The sequence below is a fragment of the Aythya marila genome (assembly GCF_965140915.1).
Source record: "Aythya marila genome assembly, chromosome: 14".
Taxonomy (NCBI): Eukaryota; Metazoa; Chordata; class Aves; order Anseriformes; family Anatidae; genus Aythya; species Aythya marila.
The window spans coordinates 7,630,193-7,648,733 of NC_139055.1; the positions used below are offsets into that span (position 1 = coordinate 7,630,193).

Consider the following 18,541-nt stretch of genomic DNA (forward strand, 5'->3'; position numbering starts at 1 on the left):
TGGGGTAGGGGTAGATTCACCAAGCCCTGGTGGCAGCTCTGCCCTCTCCCAGTTTGGCTTGGGGAGGTGGGATGCTGATCCCAATTTTGGGTGTCACCGTGTCCCAAAGAGGGGCTGGCAGGTAACATCTGCAAAGGGTCCAAGCGCTGCCTCCAGGGTGCTGCTGCGCTCAGCCTTTGCTGGTGTCCGTGCTGGTGGAGCAGGTTCCAGCATCGCACTGGGATGGAGACAGAGCTCAGGAACACCAAGTTGGGTTTTATCTTTGTCTCCTGCAGGCTGGAGTCATGAACACAATGGTTTCAGGCCATGCCAGGCAGGGTAAGTCAGCTTCTCCTTTCCGTGTTCCTCTTTGGAAACGGCCAGCCCTCCTGCCTGCCTTACTCCCATGGCAGATCTCCCCCAGCAGCCAAAGGGGAAAGAAGCCATCCTTCTGGTGAGCTTCGAGAAGTATCACCATGCATCACAGCTGTGAGTGGAGGTGGTTATATCGATAACACAGGGGACGTGCTGCAACCAGTGCCCACCCATGTGTTATGGGATGGAGAGCCTTAGCCCAAGGTCAGGCATCCGCAGGGAAAGGTTTCCTCTGGTCCTTTCCCCTCAACCCCCCAAGCCTGGCTGCAGCAATTTGCACCTCCCCAGCTCGCAGCCCAGCTCTGCTGGCACGCAGACATTTGCTTCCTTCAAGGCTCTCCTGCTTGCTTCGATTTTTGCTGCAGTGAGGTGAATGGAAGTGGTTGGATGGGATGCACGTCAGGGTGATGTGTTCAGTGTGTGGGCACGGCAAGATGACCTTTATTAGCCATTTCCTAATGAACGAAGGACTGTCCCAGCTCCGTGTGGCCTTGGTAAAAAACATTCTGCCGGGAAGACAGCCTGTGCAACCCTTTCCTCTGATCTGGGATTATTTAATAGGGCAGGAGAAGTGAAAATCAGCTAGAGAGGCAGGCAGAGCATCACAGGGCTCTGGAGCATCCCTGCAGCGCTGGAGCTGTGACAACACGACAAGCAGGAGGAAAGCTTTAGAGTCCACCCTGACACTGCAAACTGTCAGTATAAAGCCTCCTGAAAAACCTTTTCCCCAGGGGCAAACTTGGTGATTTATGAATCTGGGGCTTTCACAAAGTGAAAGTGGGCTCTGCAACAGCTATCGGCTGCCCATAATGAGATCAGGGTGGAGAGGTAGGCTCGGGGAGTTAAGATCTCTCTTACCCTGGTTTTTGGAGGAGACTAGGGCAGCGACTGGGAGAAAGCTGCCTGCTGTGAGCAGCATTGGTGCTGAGCTGCCTGGTGCTGGGCACTGGGTTTGGGGTGGCGGGCAGGTGGGGATGCAGAGGTGAGCCCGGCGGGGAGCAGAGTGGGGGTCCTGTGTGCACTGACCCCACTGGGGATTGCTGCATGGTGGAGAGGACACAGCTGGCTCAAGGTGAGGGTGAGACCGGCAAAGTGGGGTGAAAGCTGGGCTGGCCTGGAGCTGCCGGGGGCTGAGATCTGGCTGTGGAGCCGATCTTGGCTTGGGTGATGCCAGTTCCCTGCTCACGAAGGGGTAAAATCCCCTGCTCTCCGAATGGACACAGCGAGCAGCACCCCAGCCCGCTCCCTGTCAGTCACCCTGGGGAATGAGCGGGGCTGTGTGCTCTGCTGGGCTTCAGCTTGAGGGCCCCCTGCAGAGGGGGCCAGGCCAGCTGTAAATCCCCTAAATCCCCCTGTCCATATTACCAGGCAGGGATACAGCCACGAGCTGCCTGGGGCTACTCCCACCCCACTCCCACAAATCCCAATCATCCTGCAGGCAATTACAGGGGCTTCTCCCATGGCACAGACCCCAGAATCCCCCAGATCTCCCCCAGGTCTCCCCAACATGTTCAGGGATGCAATCTGCAGCCACCACGAGCACAGCAGCCCTGCTCATCCTGCTAATGGCAGTGCAGGCAGCTGAATGAGGCCAGGGAAGAAGGGCTTTGGGCTTCCCCAGCACTGTGGCCCTGCTCCTCCTGTGGGATCTCATCATGGGTTATGGGGGGTGAAGCCCACCCCTGCCCTCTCTGTGTCCAGCCCTGCTCTGGGGTGCCGCATCAACTTGTTTGTCTCAGTCTTCACTGCCAGTCAGGCTCCCCATGGCTCTCATTCCCCTGAACCTGCAGGTGAGGGCTGGGGGAGCAAAGTGGCACCCGCTGTAAGCAAGGAGCAGGTTGGAGACCAACCAATGGAACCAAACAAGCACAAGTCCATGGGGCTCAATGCCATGCAGCCCAGGGTGCTGAGGGAACTGGCTGATGGCCTCTCCATCCTATTTGAAAAGTTCTGGCAGCCAGGTGAAGTCCCTGGTGACTGGAAAAAGGGAAACATCACTCACATTTTTAAAAAGGTTAAAAAGGAGGATGTGGGGAACTGTTGAGCCTCACCTCTGTGAAGGGTTCTGTTCCAGAATCTTCTCCTATAAGAAGATTCTGGAACAGATCCTCCTGGAAGCAATGTCAAAGCACAAAGGAGGTGATCCAAGACAGCCAGCATGGCTTCACCAAGGGTAAATCATGCCTGACCTATCTGGTGGCCTTCTGTGATGGAGGGACTGCATCAGTTGACAAGGGGAAACCAACTGATGGCATCTACCTGGACTTCTGTAAGGCCTTTGACATGGTCCCACTTGACATCCTGGTCTCCATATCGGGTGGTGGACCATTCAGTGGCTAAGGAGTTGGCTTGAAGGTCACACCCAGAGTGGTGATCAGTGGCTCCATGTCCAGGTGGAGGCTGGTGACGAGTGGTGTCCCGTAGGGCTCTGTCCTTGGACTGGTGCTGTTTAATGTCTTCATCAATGACATGGACAGTGGGACCAAGTGCACCTGTAGCAAGTTTGCAGATGACACCAAGCTGGGTGGTGCAGCTGATATGAGAGAAGGAAGGGAGGGCATCCAAAGGGACCTGGACAGGCTAGAGAAGTGGGCCCACATGAACCTAATGAGGTTCAACAAGTCCAAGTGCAAGGTGCTGCACCTGGGCCAGGGCAATCCCAGACATCAGCACAGGCTGGGAGAACTCATTGAGAGCAGCCCTGTGGAGAAGGACCCGGGGGTTCTGGTGGACAAAAAGATCAACACAAGACAGCAGTGCGTGCCTGCAGCCCGTAAGGCCAACTGCACCCTGGGCTGCATCAGCAGAGGGGTGGCAGCAGGGGAGGGAGGGGATTGTCCCCTTCTACTCTGCTCTTGTGAGGCCCCACCTGGAGTGCTGTATACAGGTCTGAGGCCGCTAGCACAAGAAAGTTGTTCATCTGTTAGAGTGGGTCCAGAGGAGGGCTACAAAGATGATCAGAGGGCTGGAGCACCTCTCCTATAAAGAAAGGTTGAGAGAGCTGGGGCTGTTCAGCCTGGAGAAGAGAAGACTCCAGGCTGACCTCCTTATGGCTTTTCTGCATTTCAAGGGGGCTTATAAAAAAGATGGAGAGTGACCTTTTGCTCAGTCAGATAATAACAGGACAAAGGGGAATGGCTTAAACTAAAAGGGGGGAGATTTAGATGAGAGGTCAGGAGGAAATTCCTCACCCAGGGGGTGGTGAGGCCCTGGCACAGGTTACCCAGAGAGGCTGTGGATGCCCCATCCCTGGAGGTGCTCAAGGCCAGGCTGGATGGGGCTTTGGGCAACCTGATTTAGTGAGTGCTGTCCCTGCCTATGGCAGGGGGTTGGAGTTGGATTATCTTTAAGGCCCCTTCCAACCTGAGCTGTTCCATGTGCATGTTGAGCCTGAGCCCCGAGCACTAGGCCGGCACAGCAGCAGCCCACTGCCTGCTCCAGGCCAGCCGTGTATCCACAGCCCCCGCTGCAGCCACAGCCGTGCCATCCCGTCACTCACCATGCCACCATGGTGGGAAATCATCATCCAGCCACCTCAGCCAGGTCTGCCTGGTCTGGGAACCTCCTCAGCAACATTTAATTTCTTTAAGGATTCGGTGAAAATGGATGAGGCTTTTCTGTGATTTCCACCCAGTTCCCTGTTTCGGGCTTGCAGAAATGCCCATTGCTCCAGAGGTGAGGACCTGAGTCAGGGAACCAAGTGAAGGCAATCCTCTCTGCTTACTGACAGCACTGCTTTAAACTTCACAGGGATTTGTACCGAGCAAGGCCCTGCTGGGACAAAGCCTCAGGAGGGGCAGTCTCCATCAGGAAGACAGTGCCACTGCACCTGGCCAAAGCCCAAAGAGATCCCAGCCCTGCTCCACTTTGCCCCACGAGCACTGGAGATGAATCTGCCAAGTCTGCACAGGCAGCTGCACAGCTGAAGCTGCATGGGGGGCCCCTCAGGAGACATGAGATCTGAAGTTTCCGCCCAAACGCGTGGCCCTGGTCTGGTGTCCTCCCAGAACATATGCAGGTCCTGCTGTGAGGTGAGGACCCCTGCAAAGCAGACTTGCTTGCAGAACCCGGGTCAGACCAAAGCTTATGCAGCAGCTGATCCCCTGCTGTCCCCTTTGTAGATGTCCCTGGCCCATGGGAGGCCACCAAGTAGGAAGAGGAGGAGAGTGAGGAGGAAAAGGACAAGAAAGAAGAGGAAGAGGAAAAGGAGAAGGAGAAGAAGAAAAAAGAGGAAGAGGAGGAGGAGAAGGAGAAGGAGGAGGACGAGGAGGACGAGGAGGAGGAGGAGGAGGAGGAGGAGGAGGAGGAGGAGGAGGAGGAAGAGGAGGAGGAGGAGGAGGAGGAGGAGGAGGAGGAAGAGGAGGAGGAAAAGCAGGAGGAGCAGGAGGAGGAAGAGGAAGAAGAAAAGAAGGAGGAGGAAGAGAAATAGGAGCTGCCCCCTCTGCACACTTCTGAGCACCCAGCAAGGACACCAGGGCCGGGTTATGACTCCATTTGGTCTCCTCATGATGCCCAGCCCTGTGGGACCACCCTGGTCTTACCATACCTCTTCCATGCCCAGATGTGGGGTTCTCAGGCACCAAAACCCACCCTAAAGGCAGCACTGACCGGGGAGCCCCGTGCACCCAATGGTGCAGGGCAGCCGCAGCATCCTCTCAGCAGCATCCATTCCTGATCGATATTTGCTGTCATGGAAACCCAACAGTTCCCAGAGCAGCGTGGGGGGGGGGTGGATGTTGAGGGGGAGACTGGGAGGGGCTGCTGCATGGGGGGGATGCAGGGACCAGGGCAGGGGCGCGGGAGGGAGTAAGGTGCAGGAGGGTGAAGGTGGGAGGGACAGGAGGAGGTGGCATGGTGGGAGGAGGAGAAAAGGAGGTGTAAATGGGGGGTCAAGGGGGCTGCAGGGCCTGGGGTAAGTGGGGAGGAGCACGAGGAGTGAGGGGCCACAAAGCCAGGAGGGTCTGGGAGGACCTGGGGTGGTGTACCCCTTCCTGGGTAACCTGGGGGCACGTCTGTGCTGCCTGCCCCTGTGCCAGACGTGGGAGCCTGGCACTGTCCTGGTTTGGGGTGGCCCAGATGCTTTGTTTGGGCCTAGAGGACCTAAACCATCTGCTGGGTGAAGGAGGTGGTGGAAGGGCAAAAAATGGTCCCCAGGGAGCAGTGATGGAAGTGGGAGGTGCTGAGGCTCTCCGCTGTCCACATGTGCCCTCTCCTGTGGGGAGGCGAGGTGTGGGAAGAAGCTGCCAGGCACAGGCACCCGGGTTTTCACACTTTTATTGTAAAGCTTTAGGAAGGGCTAATTACAATGGAGTTGGTCATCTGACAGCTCAGCAAACAAACAGAACAGGAGAGAACGGAAAGGGGATCACGACGGTGTCATGCTCACTGCTCTGAACAGAAAGAGTTACAAGGGAATCAATTGTGCTCACAGCGCCCGGGGAAAACCAAGCCCAAGGCCGAAAGCCTTCCCCGCACAGGGAAATGCATCACACATTGAGAGCAATACAACCTTAGCAAGAGGCGTTGCCTTAGACATAGGTCACCATCTGAAAAATAGTTGGGTACTTTACTCTGCCATAGGATTTCTCCTTTAGAAAAGCTACACCTGCATGTACATAAAACTGTACAAAAAACAAGGCATCACAAGCAAGGAAATGAAATCTCGTATAAATAGAACCAACACTGAAGAGCTACAAAGGGGTCGCTTAGATCCTTCCCACGCAGCCCGCCTGCTCCCTGGCTCCCACCTTTGGTTTTACCCCTGGCTTGTCCTAGTGCAGTGTGAGATACGGTGAACCCCCCCGCAGAGGCGTCCAACCCCCCCCTCTTCCCTGTGCTTGTCTAGGCTGGAGCCCGTGGGGAGCGTCCCCCCACGTGCATGGAGGCTTTATCCTTCTGGCTTATAATTGTGCAAATGAGCTTCTTTCCAACAGCACCTCTTCTTCGTACAACCCCCCCACCCCCAAGACTGGTCCCCAGTGACACCATCAGCTTCACCCCCCCATTGCCCCCCATCCCAGCACCAATGCCCAGTATTTTCTCCTCCCCCCGGACCCACTGCCCCCTTTGGCACCCCATGGAGGACCCGCTCCCCCTGCCCTCTCTATTTCTCCCCATTCAACCCCCCCCCAAGATGCCCATCCCCTCTCCACCACCCATGTCCTCTCCCCACTGTGCTCCCCTCCAAAGACCCAGCCCCAACACCCCTCTGAGAACCCCCCCAAACTCATCACCCCTTATACCTCCAATCCCATGGCTCCCATCCCCATGTCAACCATCCCCATGGCTTCCAACCCCAAGACACCCATCCCCATGTCATCCATCCCTCCCATCCCCATGGCTCCCATCCCCATTGCACCCCTCCCCATGGCTCCCATCTCTCCCATCCCCATGGCTCCCCAGGGACCCGTCCCCTCTGCACTCACCCCCCCCTTTGCAACACGCTCGCACTGAGAACATCGCCAGGCGCTCCAGGAGACAAGACAGCAACCCCAGCCACAGGGCTTGGAGCTTCGGGGTCCTACTGGTGACCCAAAGCAGAAAGTAGGGAGCCCACCCACAGGCAGTGGCCTGGGGAAGCTGGTCTTGGACAAGCACCCCTCCGATCTGGCTCTGCCAGGGGGACCCCAAGAGGGGCACCGGACACTGCCGCCGCCGGAGCCGCGGGGAGGCGTGAGCAGTCGAGTTGGCAGTGGAGTCAGAGATCCTGGCCAGCGCGGCCAAATTGCACATTCTGCCCAGTTAGGCCCTGAAACTACAGAGCTACAATTAAAAACAAGTTCAGGAGCGTGACCTGCTCAGGCAGCCAGGCCAGGAGAGCGTGGCCCCGCCGCGTGGCTGCGGGTAGAGCGGGGACGCCCGGACGGATGGCCACCAGGAGCGAGGCGCCTGCCCCATGGGGCTGCCGGCCGGCGGGTGGGGAGCAGCAGCGGGGGGCCGGGAGGAGGGTCCTGCCCCCTCCGGGTGGCACCCCGAGGTCCCCAGGGCAGGTGAGGAGCAGGGCTGGGGCCCCACGGCCCTGCAGGTCACTGGGAGCTGGCCGCATCCTGCCACCGCTGCCCAAGCAAAGGGAGAGAAGCTGCTCAGAGAGGGGCTGCTGGAGGTGGGAGGTGGGCAGGGGGGCCCCGACAGGCACCGCAGCGCCGGCAGGGCAGCCCGCTGGCCGCAGCAGCCGGTGGGGTGGCACCGGGGCGCCATGTCCCTGCGGTGTCCCCACCCTGTGCTGGTCGAGCCATCGGTGAGAAGAGCCCCAGCCTCTCCCCGTGCGCGGACCGAGGGTGAGCAGCGGGGGAAACCGTCCTGCAGCTACCACTGGCCTTGCTCCCTAAGGAAGATCCCAGAGATGAAGACGACCAACGCGCGAGTACGGGAAGAACAAGGGTGCAGCACAGCCCGTCCCCACGTCCCAGCGGGGAGGAGGGGACCGGGGAAGGGTGACCCAGGAATGAGGCGTGAGTCCCCCAGAGCCCTCCTGCCGGGGTCACCCAAAAAACAGGCGGAGGTGCTCAGGGACGCACCACCCGGGCATCCCCGCTCCGGCGTGCGCATCTCCGGGAGCGCCGTCCCCGCCGCCTGCGCGGTGTCACCCGCTCGGGTACCCTGCAGGGGAGCCGGGGGCAGCGGGGACCGGACAATGGAAGAGAAAGCTGGAGCCCGTGAGAGCGGCCCTGTGGCCTAAGGGCGGTGGGACACCAGCGGGCAGGGGCGTGGTGGCCCCCGGCGTGACCCTGAGACAACGCTCCTCCTGACGAAGGCAATGGTGGCTTACAGGCGGACAGGACGGAGGTCGAAGGCATGGCACAGCCGGCCCCACCAGCATCCCCGGCCCCGCAGGAGGCACAAGGCGATGGGCTGAGACGCCACAGCCGATGCCGACCTCCCTGCCAGCGGAGTGGGACTGAGGGCTTCTCCGGACCCAGCCGGTCCCTTGCCTGGGGACTTCCCCGTCCCTCCTCCGGCCATCGGGCGCAGGGCCACCAGGGACACCCCCAGTGCAGCCCCCGCCTATGGCACCGGGCAGTCCCTAGGGACCCTGCAGCTTGTGGGCACAGTGACAACGTTCCGAAAGAGATCCAGGCTGAAAAATAGTCAAGTCCCTACAGTCCGGCTAGGGCTGCCCCTCTCCTCCAGCTCCCCAGCTGCCGTTTCAGGGACTGGTTACATCTCTATTTACAATATAGAACACGAGTGTGGGCCGGACGCTGCGCTCCCGCGGGCTCTTCCACGCAGCAAACCATTCAAAGCTGGAACTTGCTCCCTGTGGATTGGGATTGTGTGTGTGTGTGTGTGTGTGTTCGTTTAAATGTCTTTTGTTTCAAGGACAATAAAAAGTTTCGATCAGGCAGGACTTGAATGTCATTCCTAAGGTTCGTATTTACAGGAGTCTACAGCAAAGAGCCGGGCAGCTCGCTCCCTGTGCGCGGGGACACCCCTCATCCTATGCCCCAGGAACTCCACCAGCTCTGCGCGGACCTTTGGTACGTCAGCCCTTCTCCCCGGCCGTGCCCTCCGCACCAGGAGCCTGCCCAGCCCTCCCCGACCACGCAGTTCAGAGGCATGCACCCGCAAGTGCTCAGAAATCGGGTTTTGGATGCCTTCACCCCTCCCACCCGCCCCGGAAAATGGGTTATAAAGGCGCTCCTTCCATCCCTGCCTTGCCCTGCCCTGCTGTCCTCACAGCCCCTGGGCACCTCAACCACCACCCGGAGGAGACCCGGCCGCAGGAGCCCGTAAAGCATCGAAGTTTCAAATGTTCCTCTGGACGCTGGCCTCAGAAGCACGTCTGCTCCCGGCCCCTCGGGCCAGCCTCACAGGTATATTTCCCTCTTGGTGGTCTGGGACGAGGGGGTGGTGGCTGGCTGGAAGTCCGAGGTCTGGGTGAGAGGAATTTCCTCCATGGGAGAGTCCTTGCAGGGCTCATGGCTACTATTGGAGAAGGCACTGTACGTGGGGAGCAGGCGGAGGTTGGCCATTTTGGTGCTGCGCTCTTCTGAGAGTCTGGGGCTGCCATTCCCGACTTGCTCTTGACTCCCTCTGTCTTGGTAAGGCACAAAAGTGGAGAGTTTGAGGGCGTTCTTGGGCCTGCGGCTGGGGGAGGATTGGCCGGGCATCCAGCAGGTGTCGGAGTGGCCGAACTCTGTGCACTCCCGGGTACAGGTCCCAGTCATGGCTACATCAGGCAGAGGCCGGAGATCTGCAAGAAGCAAGGGAGAGCATTGTTAGGCATGGCCGGGACCCGCCAGGTTGGCGGGGTGAGGCTGGAGGTCCCCACAGCACCCATGGGGTGACCAAGAGGGCCGGGTTCCCAGGCCAGAGAGGGACCCCGCGACCCCTTGGGAGGAGGAGCAGGGCTGGGAGGCCTCTGCCCTCCCACAGCAGGGGGACGGGGATGGAAGGACCCACGGCCACCCAGGGAATGGAGGCAGGGCTGGGTGGGGAGCCCAAGGCTCCTGGCAGCCGGTGCCTCCTGCCAAGCTCAGCCCAGCTCCCCGTGGACAATAAACCCCTGCAGTGGGTGCGGGTGGGACAACGGTGAGACAGAGCTCCCTGCGCCCACCCTAGGACACAGGTACCCCCCTGGTCCAGCACCCTTGGACACCCCAAAAGCTTCGTCATGCATGGACAGGAGTCCTCAGTCCTGTCCCAAATCCATGGGACAGTCCATGTCCCAAATGCAGCCAGGCTTTTCACTGCCCTCAGGTACAGCCAGGTCTCCTGAGCACCAGCCATGGGCCATCCTGCCCTGCTTGCCACCCAGCCATCCCAAGTACCAACTGGAGGTTCCTCTCCGAAACCAGATAGAGGTCCTCAGACCTCTCCTGGTCTCCCAGAGTCTGACAACATGACGAAGCACACCTGGGAGAGCCCACAGCCACCCTAGAGTGGTTGGACATTTCTGATACCTGTGAATCCCTGCCCCAGGTGTGTCCAAACTTCTCTGTGTCAAACACTGGCCCGTGAGAGCGCTGGATATCTGAGGGCATCATAGCTCCCTGGCTGCTGGAGAGTGGCCACCAGCTGCACCACGTCGTGGGCTGGTGTCCTCAGGCACCGGCCACTCTCCATCCCAGACATTTCGAGGCCTTGCTGTGCCCTGGCCACATGTCCTGGCCACAGGGAGTGCCCATCACAGGTCTGCAGAGGCTGCAGCATGGCATTTCCAGGCAAAGGTGAGCAAACCTTCAGGAGCCATCCCAGACACAAGCCATCCCTTGCCATCAGCCCACTCGGGGCACCACACAGCCCCCTGCCACTGTCGGGACACTTCACTGCTACGGGCACCTGCTGGCGGCTCAAGGCTGGTGCCGATGCTAGGACAGAAGGGCAGGCTGCTCAGGACCCCCGGCCCTGGTAGGAGGCAAACCAGAGCCCTTTGCAGCATGCTGAGGCTCTGTCCCTGCAGCACGTCCCTCCTGCCACCAGCCTGGGGCTCGAGGACATGTGTGTCCCCAAGTCACCCTGCACAGTTTTCACACACAGGCACCACCGTGATTGCAACGAGGTCACTGCAGGAGAAGGCTCCATATGATGCTGGGAACAGTTGGAAAGGGTCAAAAGTGAGAGCTGAAGGGACAGGTATGGACGAGGGGGCACAGTTAGCAGAGAAGCAGTGTGTGGGAACATATCTTGCCCTAAAACAACCCCCACTGCATCCCAAATTCTCCCGTCCGCTGGCGCACGTGTTAGCTGCGATATCCTGGCAGACGCCACAAGGACATACCTCCGTGCAGACCCCCTTCACAGCCTGCTCCGCTCGGGGGACTCTAATGAGGAGCAGAAAAAGGACGAGAGGGTCACATCAGTGCACAGCCCCAGCCTCCACCAGCCCTCCCCGTCGCATTGCACCAAGCCCCAGAACGTCCTCTCGGTACCCACTGCCTCCAAGGAGTCCCTTGGCCTCTCCTGGTCCCGCTCCAGCCTCCTTCAGGCTGCTTGGCCACCGCTGCCAAGCTCTCACTGGTTTCTCCAGCCTCATCCTAGCCTCCCAGCTGGCCCTTGCAGGGCTCGCAGAGCCTGTGGCCACCCAGCTCGTGGCGGCCCAAGCCCTGCAGGCAGATGTGCGCACAGGCACATGGCTACGACCCAACTGGATGTGCTTCTGTGGGTGCTCGGGTGGGCACACGGAGAGGAACCCGCACGCAGGGGACAGCCATGCTCATGCTGCAGGGTGCAACAGCAGGGGACCAAGCATCACGGGGACCAAAGTGACCCAAAAGGCCACTGTGAGAGCTCAGCTTGCCAGCGCAGGGCTTTAGGATCATTCTCAGAGCCATGGACAAACTGTCCTACCCTGAGAGCATGCAGAGTTGCCTCATCTATTTTTCTAAGCCATGGGTAGAGAGAAATACTCAAAGCCAGAGGTGGGGCACCTCAGTTTTCACCTCCTGGGACTAACAGGATGCTCTGGTGGCCGCTGGTTGGTCAACCTATGGCCATGTTGTGTTGCCTTTCACTTCTGTTCAAGAGGCAATGTCTCCGTCTCCTGTCATCTCCTTTCCCAATGCAAAATTTGGACAGCTTGTCATCATTTCCACATCCAGAAAGCCTCGGTGCTGCTCATTCACACAATGGGGAGTCCTGGGTGCCCCCAGTTCCTGCTCCAAGGGAAGGTGCTCTGCTGAGGGTGCCGGCAGGGCTGAAATAAAGCCACCTCTCCAGGGAACAAAGCTGTGGAGATTTCCTTGCGCCAATAGCAGCTGAGAAATCGCAGGGTCAAGCAGGAACTCGGTGTTCAGGGTCTTTTATTCTGCTTTTCCCATTGTCTGTTTCTGGCACGAAAGCCGTTTTCCAGCGTTGTCTCTTGCAGTGAGATGCTGGCACCGCGCTCTCCGCTAAAGGAGCGCATTATGTGCCGCGAGCACAACCAGCTCCACTTCCAGAGCCCGGGAACGGGGCAGGGTGCAATTCCTGAATAGCCCCAATTTACAGCAAACACGACCCCACGGCCTAATTCTCAGCACATGCCGGTGGGCTGGAGTTCAATGTGCCACCACAGGCAAGCACAAATCTTTGGGGGTAAGCTGGTGGGAATCCTGCCCACAAAGGGCCGATTCTGGGTGTGAGGTCAACGAAGACGCTGCGTTTCCCAGAGCTTTGCCTGTTCACTGCAGGCCAGAGGGGTCAGCCCATCCTGTTATCAGCATCCCCATGCCAGAAGGCTGAACGTCCCTGCCCCGAGGGATGCGTGGTTGTTTGGGCATCTGCAGCCCGCTGGCTCCCCCCTTTCTATTGCTTGGCTCTCTCCAGTTGCCTGGGGGCTGCTCGGCCTCATTGCATAGGAATGAGCCGGGGCAGTAAAAGTCGCATCCCTTTGAACTTTTCAGATGAAAAGGGGGCTTTATGGGACATGCATTCAGAGATGGGCTGGGTCTGGCCCTGGCTGGAGGAGGGGAAGCTCCCTGAGCAGCAGCCCTGTTCTCCCCCCTCTTCTCCCGGCATCCAGGGCACCTCTGCTCTTTGGGAAGGAGTCTTGTGCTGGGCCGTCTCCTTAGAGGCACATATTGGTGCCGCTGCTAATTATCTCTCTATATCCCACTTGCAAGGGCTCCTTCTAGTAGTGTTATTGCTCTTCGTGGGAGATTTCAACAGTGCACTTGAGTGCCATTAGACGGAAGACAAAAGCAGGCAGCATCACTCAGCAGGCACTTCCATCTCCTGCAGTAGATGGGCTGGGGCTCCCTCGCCCACTACAAGCCAGGTATCTTCAAGCACAGGCTGACAGCCAGCCCGGACCACAGCTTTTTGCCACCATCTCCAGCGTGCACACCCTGGTTTGGTTCCTCCACTCGTGTCAGACATCATCAGTACCATAAGCATGGTGCTCAGGGCTGGGGGAACAGGGATGCTGCAGCACATGAGGACAGGTATTTGCGGGTGAGGGGATGCAGAGGAGCTCTGGGAAGGAGGAACATGGGGCTGGGGGTGCGAGACAGCAGGACACAGCAGAGGATGCAGAGAAGCGCAGGAGGGGGAAGAGGGAAGCACAGCATGCGAGGAGGGAGTGGGGAGGCTCAGGGCTATGGGGAGATTGGGAGAGCAGCTGGGAGGCACAGCAGGATGCGTTCCTGAAGCATTAGATTGGAAAGACTTGTCTTCCCTCCCTGATGGCATGGAGAACATCAGACCCTAACTTCATCCAGCCCCCCTGCTCAGAGCCCAGCAGCACTGCTCCTCTCCCAGGCCATCCCACCTGGGATGGGGAAGCCAGGACTTGCCGTCCAAACTGCTGGCTTTTGGCCGAGGCAGGACACTGCTCCTAGCATGGGCTGCTTCATCACCTCCACTCCCAGGTGTGGACACCTGGCAACACCACTCCTCCCTGCACCGAGCCCTCAGGGCTCTGCAGAGCATTGCTGGGACGTCCCTTATGGTGGTGACCTTCCATGGCACCCTGTCCCAGCAGCACTGTCCTCCCTGCCCATGTCCCTGCCATGGGAACGGCTCCTCCCTGGTGCTCTCTCCCACAGCTCCCTACAGCACACCTCCCTCACATGGGCGCCCTTCCCCGGCTCCATCCTAGCTCACTGGGGCCATTCCTGCACCATCCATGTCCCACCCCCAAAGCTCTCGCACCTACAGGCACCAGCACCCGCAGGCTCTCCCCAGCAGGCCCCATTCCCCCGTGCGCTCCCGCTGCCAGGTACCATTCTCCTGCTCTCCCCAGGCACCACTCCCCTACAAGCACCTACCTCCAGGCAGCTCTCCCCTGCCGCGTTCCCCCCTACAGGTGCTGTCCCCCCTCCGCACCACTCTTGGCGAGCACCGTTCCCCCATGGCGCTGATGCCTACAGGTACCGGTCCCCCGCGGTGCCACCACGTCCCCCAGGTGCCATGTTTCACAGTGCTGTTCCCTCCAGATACCTCTCCCCTGCGGTGCCGCTTGCTCCAGGCACTACTGCTGCATGGGCTGCTCCCTCACAGTGCAGCCGGTTGGGTAGCACACCCCAAAATCCTGGTTTTATATGCTGCAACCCCAGTGCTTTCCATGTCTTCACGCCCCAGTGCTGTGGGGATGTGTCCCCTGCACCATCCCTCCCCTCGATGCACCCTTCTCCATGCCTTTCTCCTACACTGCTGGCAGGAGGAGATGCTCAACAACCCGTCCCCTGCTCGTCCCCTGACTTGTCATGAGCTTTCTTTGGTGCACAGGAGCTCAGGGGCTCTGCCTCAGTGCCCCTTCCCCTTCAGAGAGCTTTTGGGAGGGGAGAGCCGTGCTGCAGATGGCTGCAGAGCCCTGCGTTGCTTTGCAGAGCCCTGACTCCAGGTCCTCCCCTTCAAGGCCCCCAGACGAGGTGGGCACAGCAAGTGGATGCCCACCTTCTGGACACGGGGGGGGCCTGAGCATCACCTCCTGCAGCCCCCTCTGGTCCCCGATTCCCACACTGCACGTAGCCACCAGCACAAGCCCTCTTCCTCCAGCGCAGCACCAGCGTGACACCAATTTCTCTTTCCAGGCCTTGGGGAAGGCGGCTGGACTGATGCCCATTTCCACAGCGATGCTCCAGAGATCAATGAGCAGAGAAATATCAGAAGCTGAGCGCACAAGCGGCGCGCTCCCCGCCATCCACGTCAGTCCCTATTTTTCCTAGAATGAGCTCATGCCATCCCCACAACACCCGGGCAGACGGTTTGCAGGACCACTCCTCGCACTACAACACCCAGGCAGACGGCTTCGGGGACCAATTCTAGCACGACAACACCCGGGCAGATGGCTTTCCAAACTTAACACCGTCGTGACAGCACGCAGACAGATGGCTGCCGGTGTCTGGGAGCGACCCTACAGTGCCCATCAAGGTGGTTACTGCAGCTCCACGCCACACCTACAGCTCTTGGGCCACGGTGAGCATCACCAGCGCTCGCAATAAATACCGAGAAAGATCCAGCTCTGATGCCAGCACACAGATGGATCTCTCCTGGGCACCAAAGTCAACAGATATAGCGCACGCAGCCTTCTCCCCCAGACCCTGCAGCAGCGAGCAGCGCTCCCCTAATGCTGAACAATGGTGTCTAAACACCAGTGCAGACAGCTCGCTCCAAAGTTAATGGCCTGTCAGCCCCCAGATGCACACACGGATCAAACCATGGCCCCTGGAGTATATTACAGCAGCATATACTAACTGCAGCACCGAAGCAAACGACTTCCCAGATCCTGCCAAGGGTATCGCAGCAGAACCAGTGTGTAATTAATGGGGACAGATGCACCCACCAGCCTCAGCATCACCGGCACAGGTAGCGTAACGCTAAAACGCTTTGTCACAGGCCTCGGCAGCGAGGGCCTGAGCCCAGGCTCCCAGGGGATATCTTCCACCTCCTTCCCTTGCTGCTGGGGCTGGAGGGACCACATCCCTGCCACTGCTGCACCTGCAGCCCGCGGGTGGCTGTGACACACCGGCATCCTGCAGCCATCGCCGCGGCAACGGGATGCGGGTCGCACCGCTGGCACCGAGAGCATCCAGACTGAAGGCTCTGGGTCCTGCCCATGCTCCTGAGGCTCAGAGGAATCTCTCCAAAATCACCTGCCCCCCATCTTCACTGCAATCCCTGCAAGACTCAGGGAAGCAAATCGCATCCCCTCTAACAGATTCTGCACTTGTGGTGCTGGCTGGATGATCTCCTGCCCTGGCAACACGGGGCTTCAACCTTCTCTGGGCTATAAAAAGCAGAATTATTACATTAAATTACAGAATAATTACATTAAGAACTACCTTAATAGGATTAAGGGGTTCAAAGGTTAGGAAATGCCAAAATTAGGATTGTCCCTGCAGTCTTAATTCACTTCTTGAAAGTCTGCTTCGTGAGGCAGACCAGAGCCACTGTCTGGTGGAAAACATTTTCCCTGGGGTCCTTTGGGGCTGCAGGGGAGAGGACAGGAAAACCTGGGAGATGAACTGGGCTTTTTGGGGAGGGGGAAGAGCCTTTGCCAGCGAGACTCCACCCCACGGGCTGCAGGAAACCGGAGAAGGCACAATGAAAGGGTCAGGAAATCACAGCAAATTGCATCTTCAAAGCTTGGGGCTGGGAGGCAGCGGGATTCTTTTACTATGGAGTAAACCCAGCCATTTCCTTTCCTATCTCCTTTTGGAAGCGAGATATCTGGGCAGGTTTCAACATCTATTTTCAAAATACTTGGGAAGCCACAGACATCCACCATGAAAAACCATTTCCTTGTCATTCAAGTTTGCCAAAATTTCAAGCAATGTAAAGATAATAATGGGCATTGCTGGGCACCCCGCCTCACCTGTGCTCTACAAAACACAGCGGCAAGTCTCCCTCTGAGATGAAACCCCGCTGCCTATAACGCCCAAACACTGTGCTCTGGACAGCCAAGAACTGCTCACGACTCCTGCAAACAACAAACCTTTAACAAAAGACCACCCAGAGAGCCAGGCTGCCACGCAGTAACCAAACCAAACCAAACCGTGCCGTACCCAAATCACCTTCCTGGTCTCATAATTCACCCCCCCAGTAACCAGGGGAGCACCAACCCCTGTGACACCTCCTGGAACACACAGAGGTCGGACAAGGAGCTTCCAGCTGGTTCCTCGGCCACTCTTCCCCTTCTGCCTTTTGCATCCTCTCTTGCTGGAGCTAATGATGGTTATGTAAATCCGCAGAGGAACAACACCTGCCGTCCCCAGGGGCTGTCAGCTCATGCATGCCTCGTATGCGCATTCCTGCTGCCCAAATACCGACACACAATTGCTGCGTGCACATTCCCACCTCGCCTTTGCCAACACCTCCTATGCACAGGATTCCTCCCCAGCCTGTGTCCGTGGGGCTGACCTGTCCCCCTGTCCCACCAGAGCTCTCTGGGGACACCAGGAAGCATGGTCCAGGGTCTCCAGCCGATGGGACGAGGTGACCAGAAGGAGCCAGGCCACCAAGAGCTCCAGATAGCTGCCACCCTACAGCCGAGGAGCCCTTTGGTGGCCCTCTGAAGCAATGCACTCTGCAGCCCCGTGTCTGGGTGAACAGCAGCAGAGCAGAGGTCACGTCATTGTGGCACCAGGCCCTGGAGAGCTCCTGGTCCTTATTATTATTATGGGTTGCTGACATCTCCCCACATACAGCAGTCCTCTTACCCCATCTTCTTCCTCCCCTTCCAGAGCACCTGGAGACCTCCCCCCCAGCTCCTGCAGTAGGATCCTGCCCTGCACCCCTGACACTGTCCCCAAGAGGGGACGAGTGCAGCAGCACGGCGGCCCCATGCCACCCTCAAGGTACAGGATGTGTTAAAGCAGCAAATGCTTCAGACAGAAGGAACCTGGCCAGCTAATCCCAGAGCTTTACCTTGCCTGTGAAAGGCGGAGGTCTAATTCTGCTGCCGTGGCATGGAGTGGGGGACACACAGGGGTCCCCCCCCAGCTCCCTTGGTACCCCATCCCTGGGAGCAGCCTTGGTACTCTCCTGCCACTGCAGCCAGCCTCCCTCTAAGGGTTAACTCTCCTTGTCGGAGCTTCTGCTTGCTAATTAGAAGGAGCCCAGGCAAGTGCGGTGGCAGACACCGCTGCACTTATCTCCCCACTTCCGGGGCTCTGCCCTTATCATTTAATTAAAGCTGCGGCCGTGCTTCCCTTCCTGGCAGCAGCTCATCAGGGAGGGCACTGGAGCTTGTGGCAGCCTCGGTGGGAAGCGGGAGAAGGGCAGGGAATGTGCCCTGGGAATGCCAAAAAAAGGGAGAAGCCGACAGAGGGGTGGTTCCCTTTGGGCAAACTGCTCTCAGCCCCATTCCAGACTAGGAGCAGCCCATGCCATGCAGCACCAGCCCCCCCCCCAAAAAACTGGGACCCTCCCCCCCAAGTGCTGGGGACTGGGCTTGCCCCAGGAGGGATGTCCACGGAGCTGGGACCCTGCAGAACGATGCCGTTTGAAGGCTGCACCAGGGCATGTGGGCGCAGCTACGCGGGGGATGCGTTCTGGCATCCCTTCGGTGCAAACCTCAGCCTTTTGGGGTAAACAACCCCCAGCCGATGCTGACAGCTTCTGTGCCAAATTCCACACCTCTCTTCCAAAGCATAGTTAAGCTAATGTGTCTTGAAAGGAAATTTTTATAACCAGTTTGTTAGCACGGCTGAGACAGCATGTCTTGTTCTCAGAAAACAGCTGGAATGCCTTAGCTAAAACTTAAGAAAGAAAGAAAAAGAAATCAACCTGAGGGAAACCCAGCATGGAAAATTTAAGCTTTAGT

General features: G+C 58.6%; 1 protein-coding gene across 3 annotated transcripts in view; it reads right to left on the reverse strand.

Annotated features, from left to right (window-relative positions):
• Positions 1-8,985: 8,985 nt before the first annotated feature.
• The window catches only part of PCDH1 (protocadherin 1), a 45,437-nt gene continuing 35,881 nt past the window's right edge, over positions 8,986-18,541 (reverse strand). For 2 of the 3 annotated variants that reach the window (XM_082771348.1, XM_082771347.1), the window contains exon 5: positions 8,986-9,547. In XM_082771348.1, coding sequence (XP_082627474.1) covers positions 9,162-9,547 — 386 coding nt within the window. In that variant the 3' untranslated portion in view covers positions 8,986-9,161. Of the gene's footprint in view, positions 9,548-11,074; positions 11,118-18,541 lie in introns of all 3 variants that reach the window. The other variant, XM_082771349.1, reaches the window with a different exon arrangement.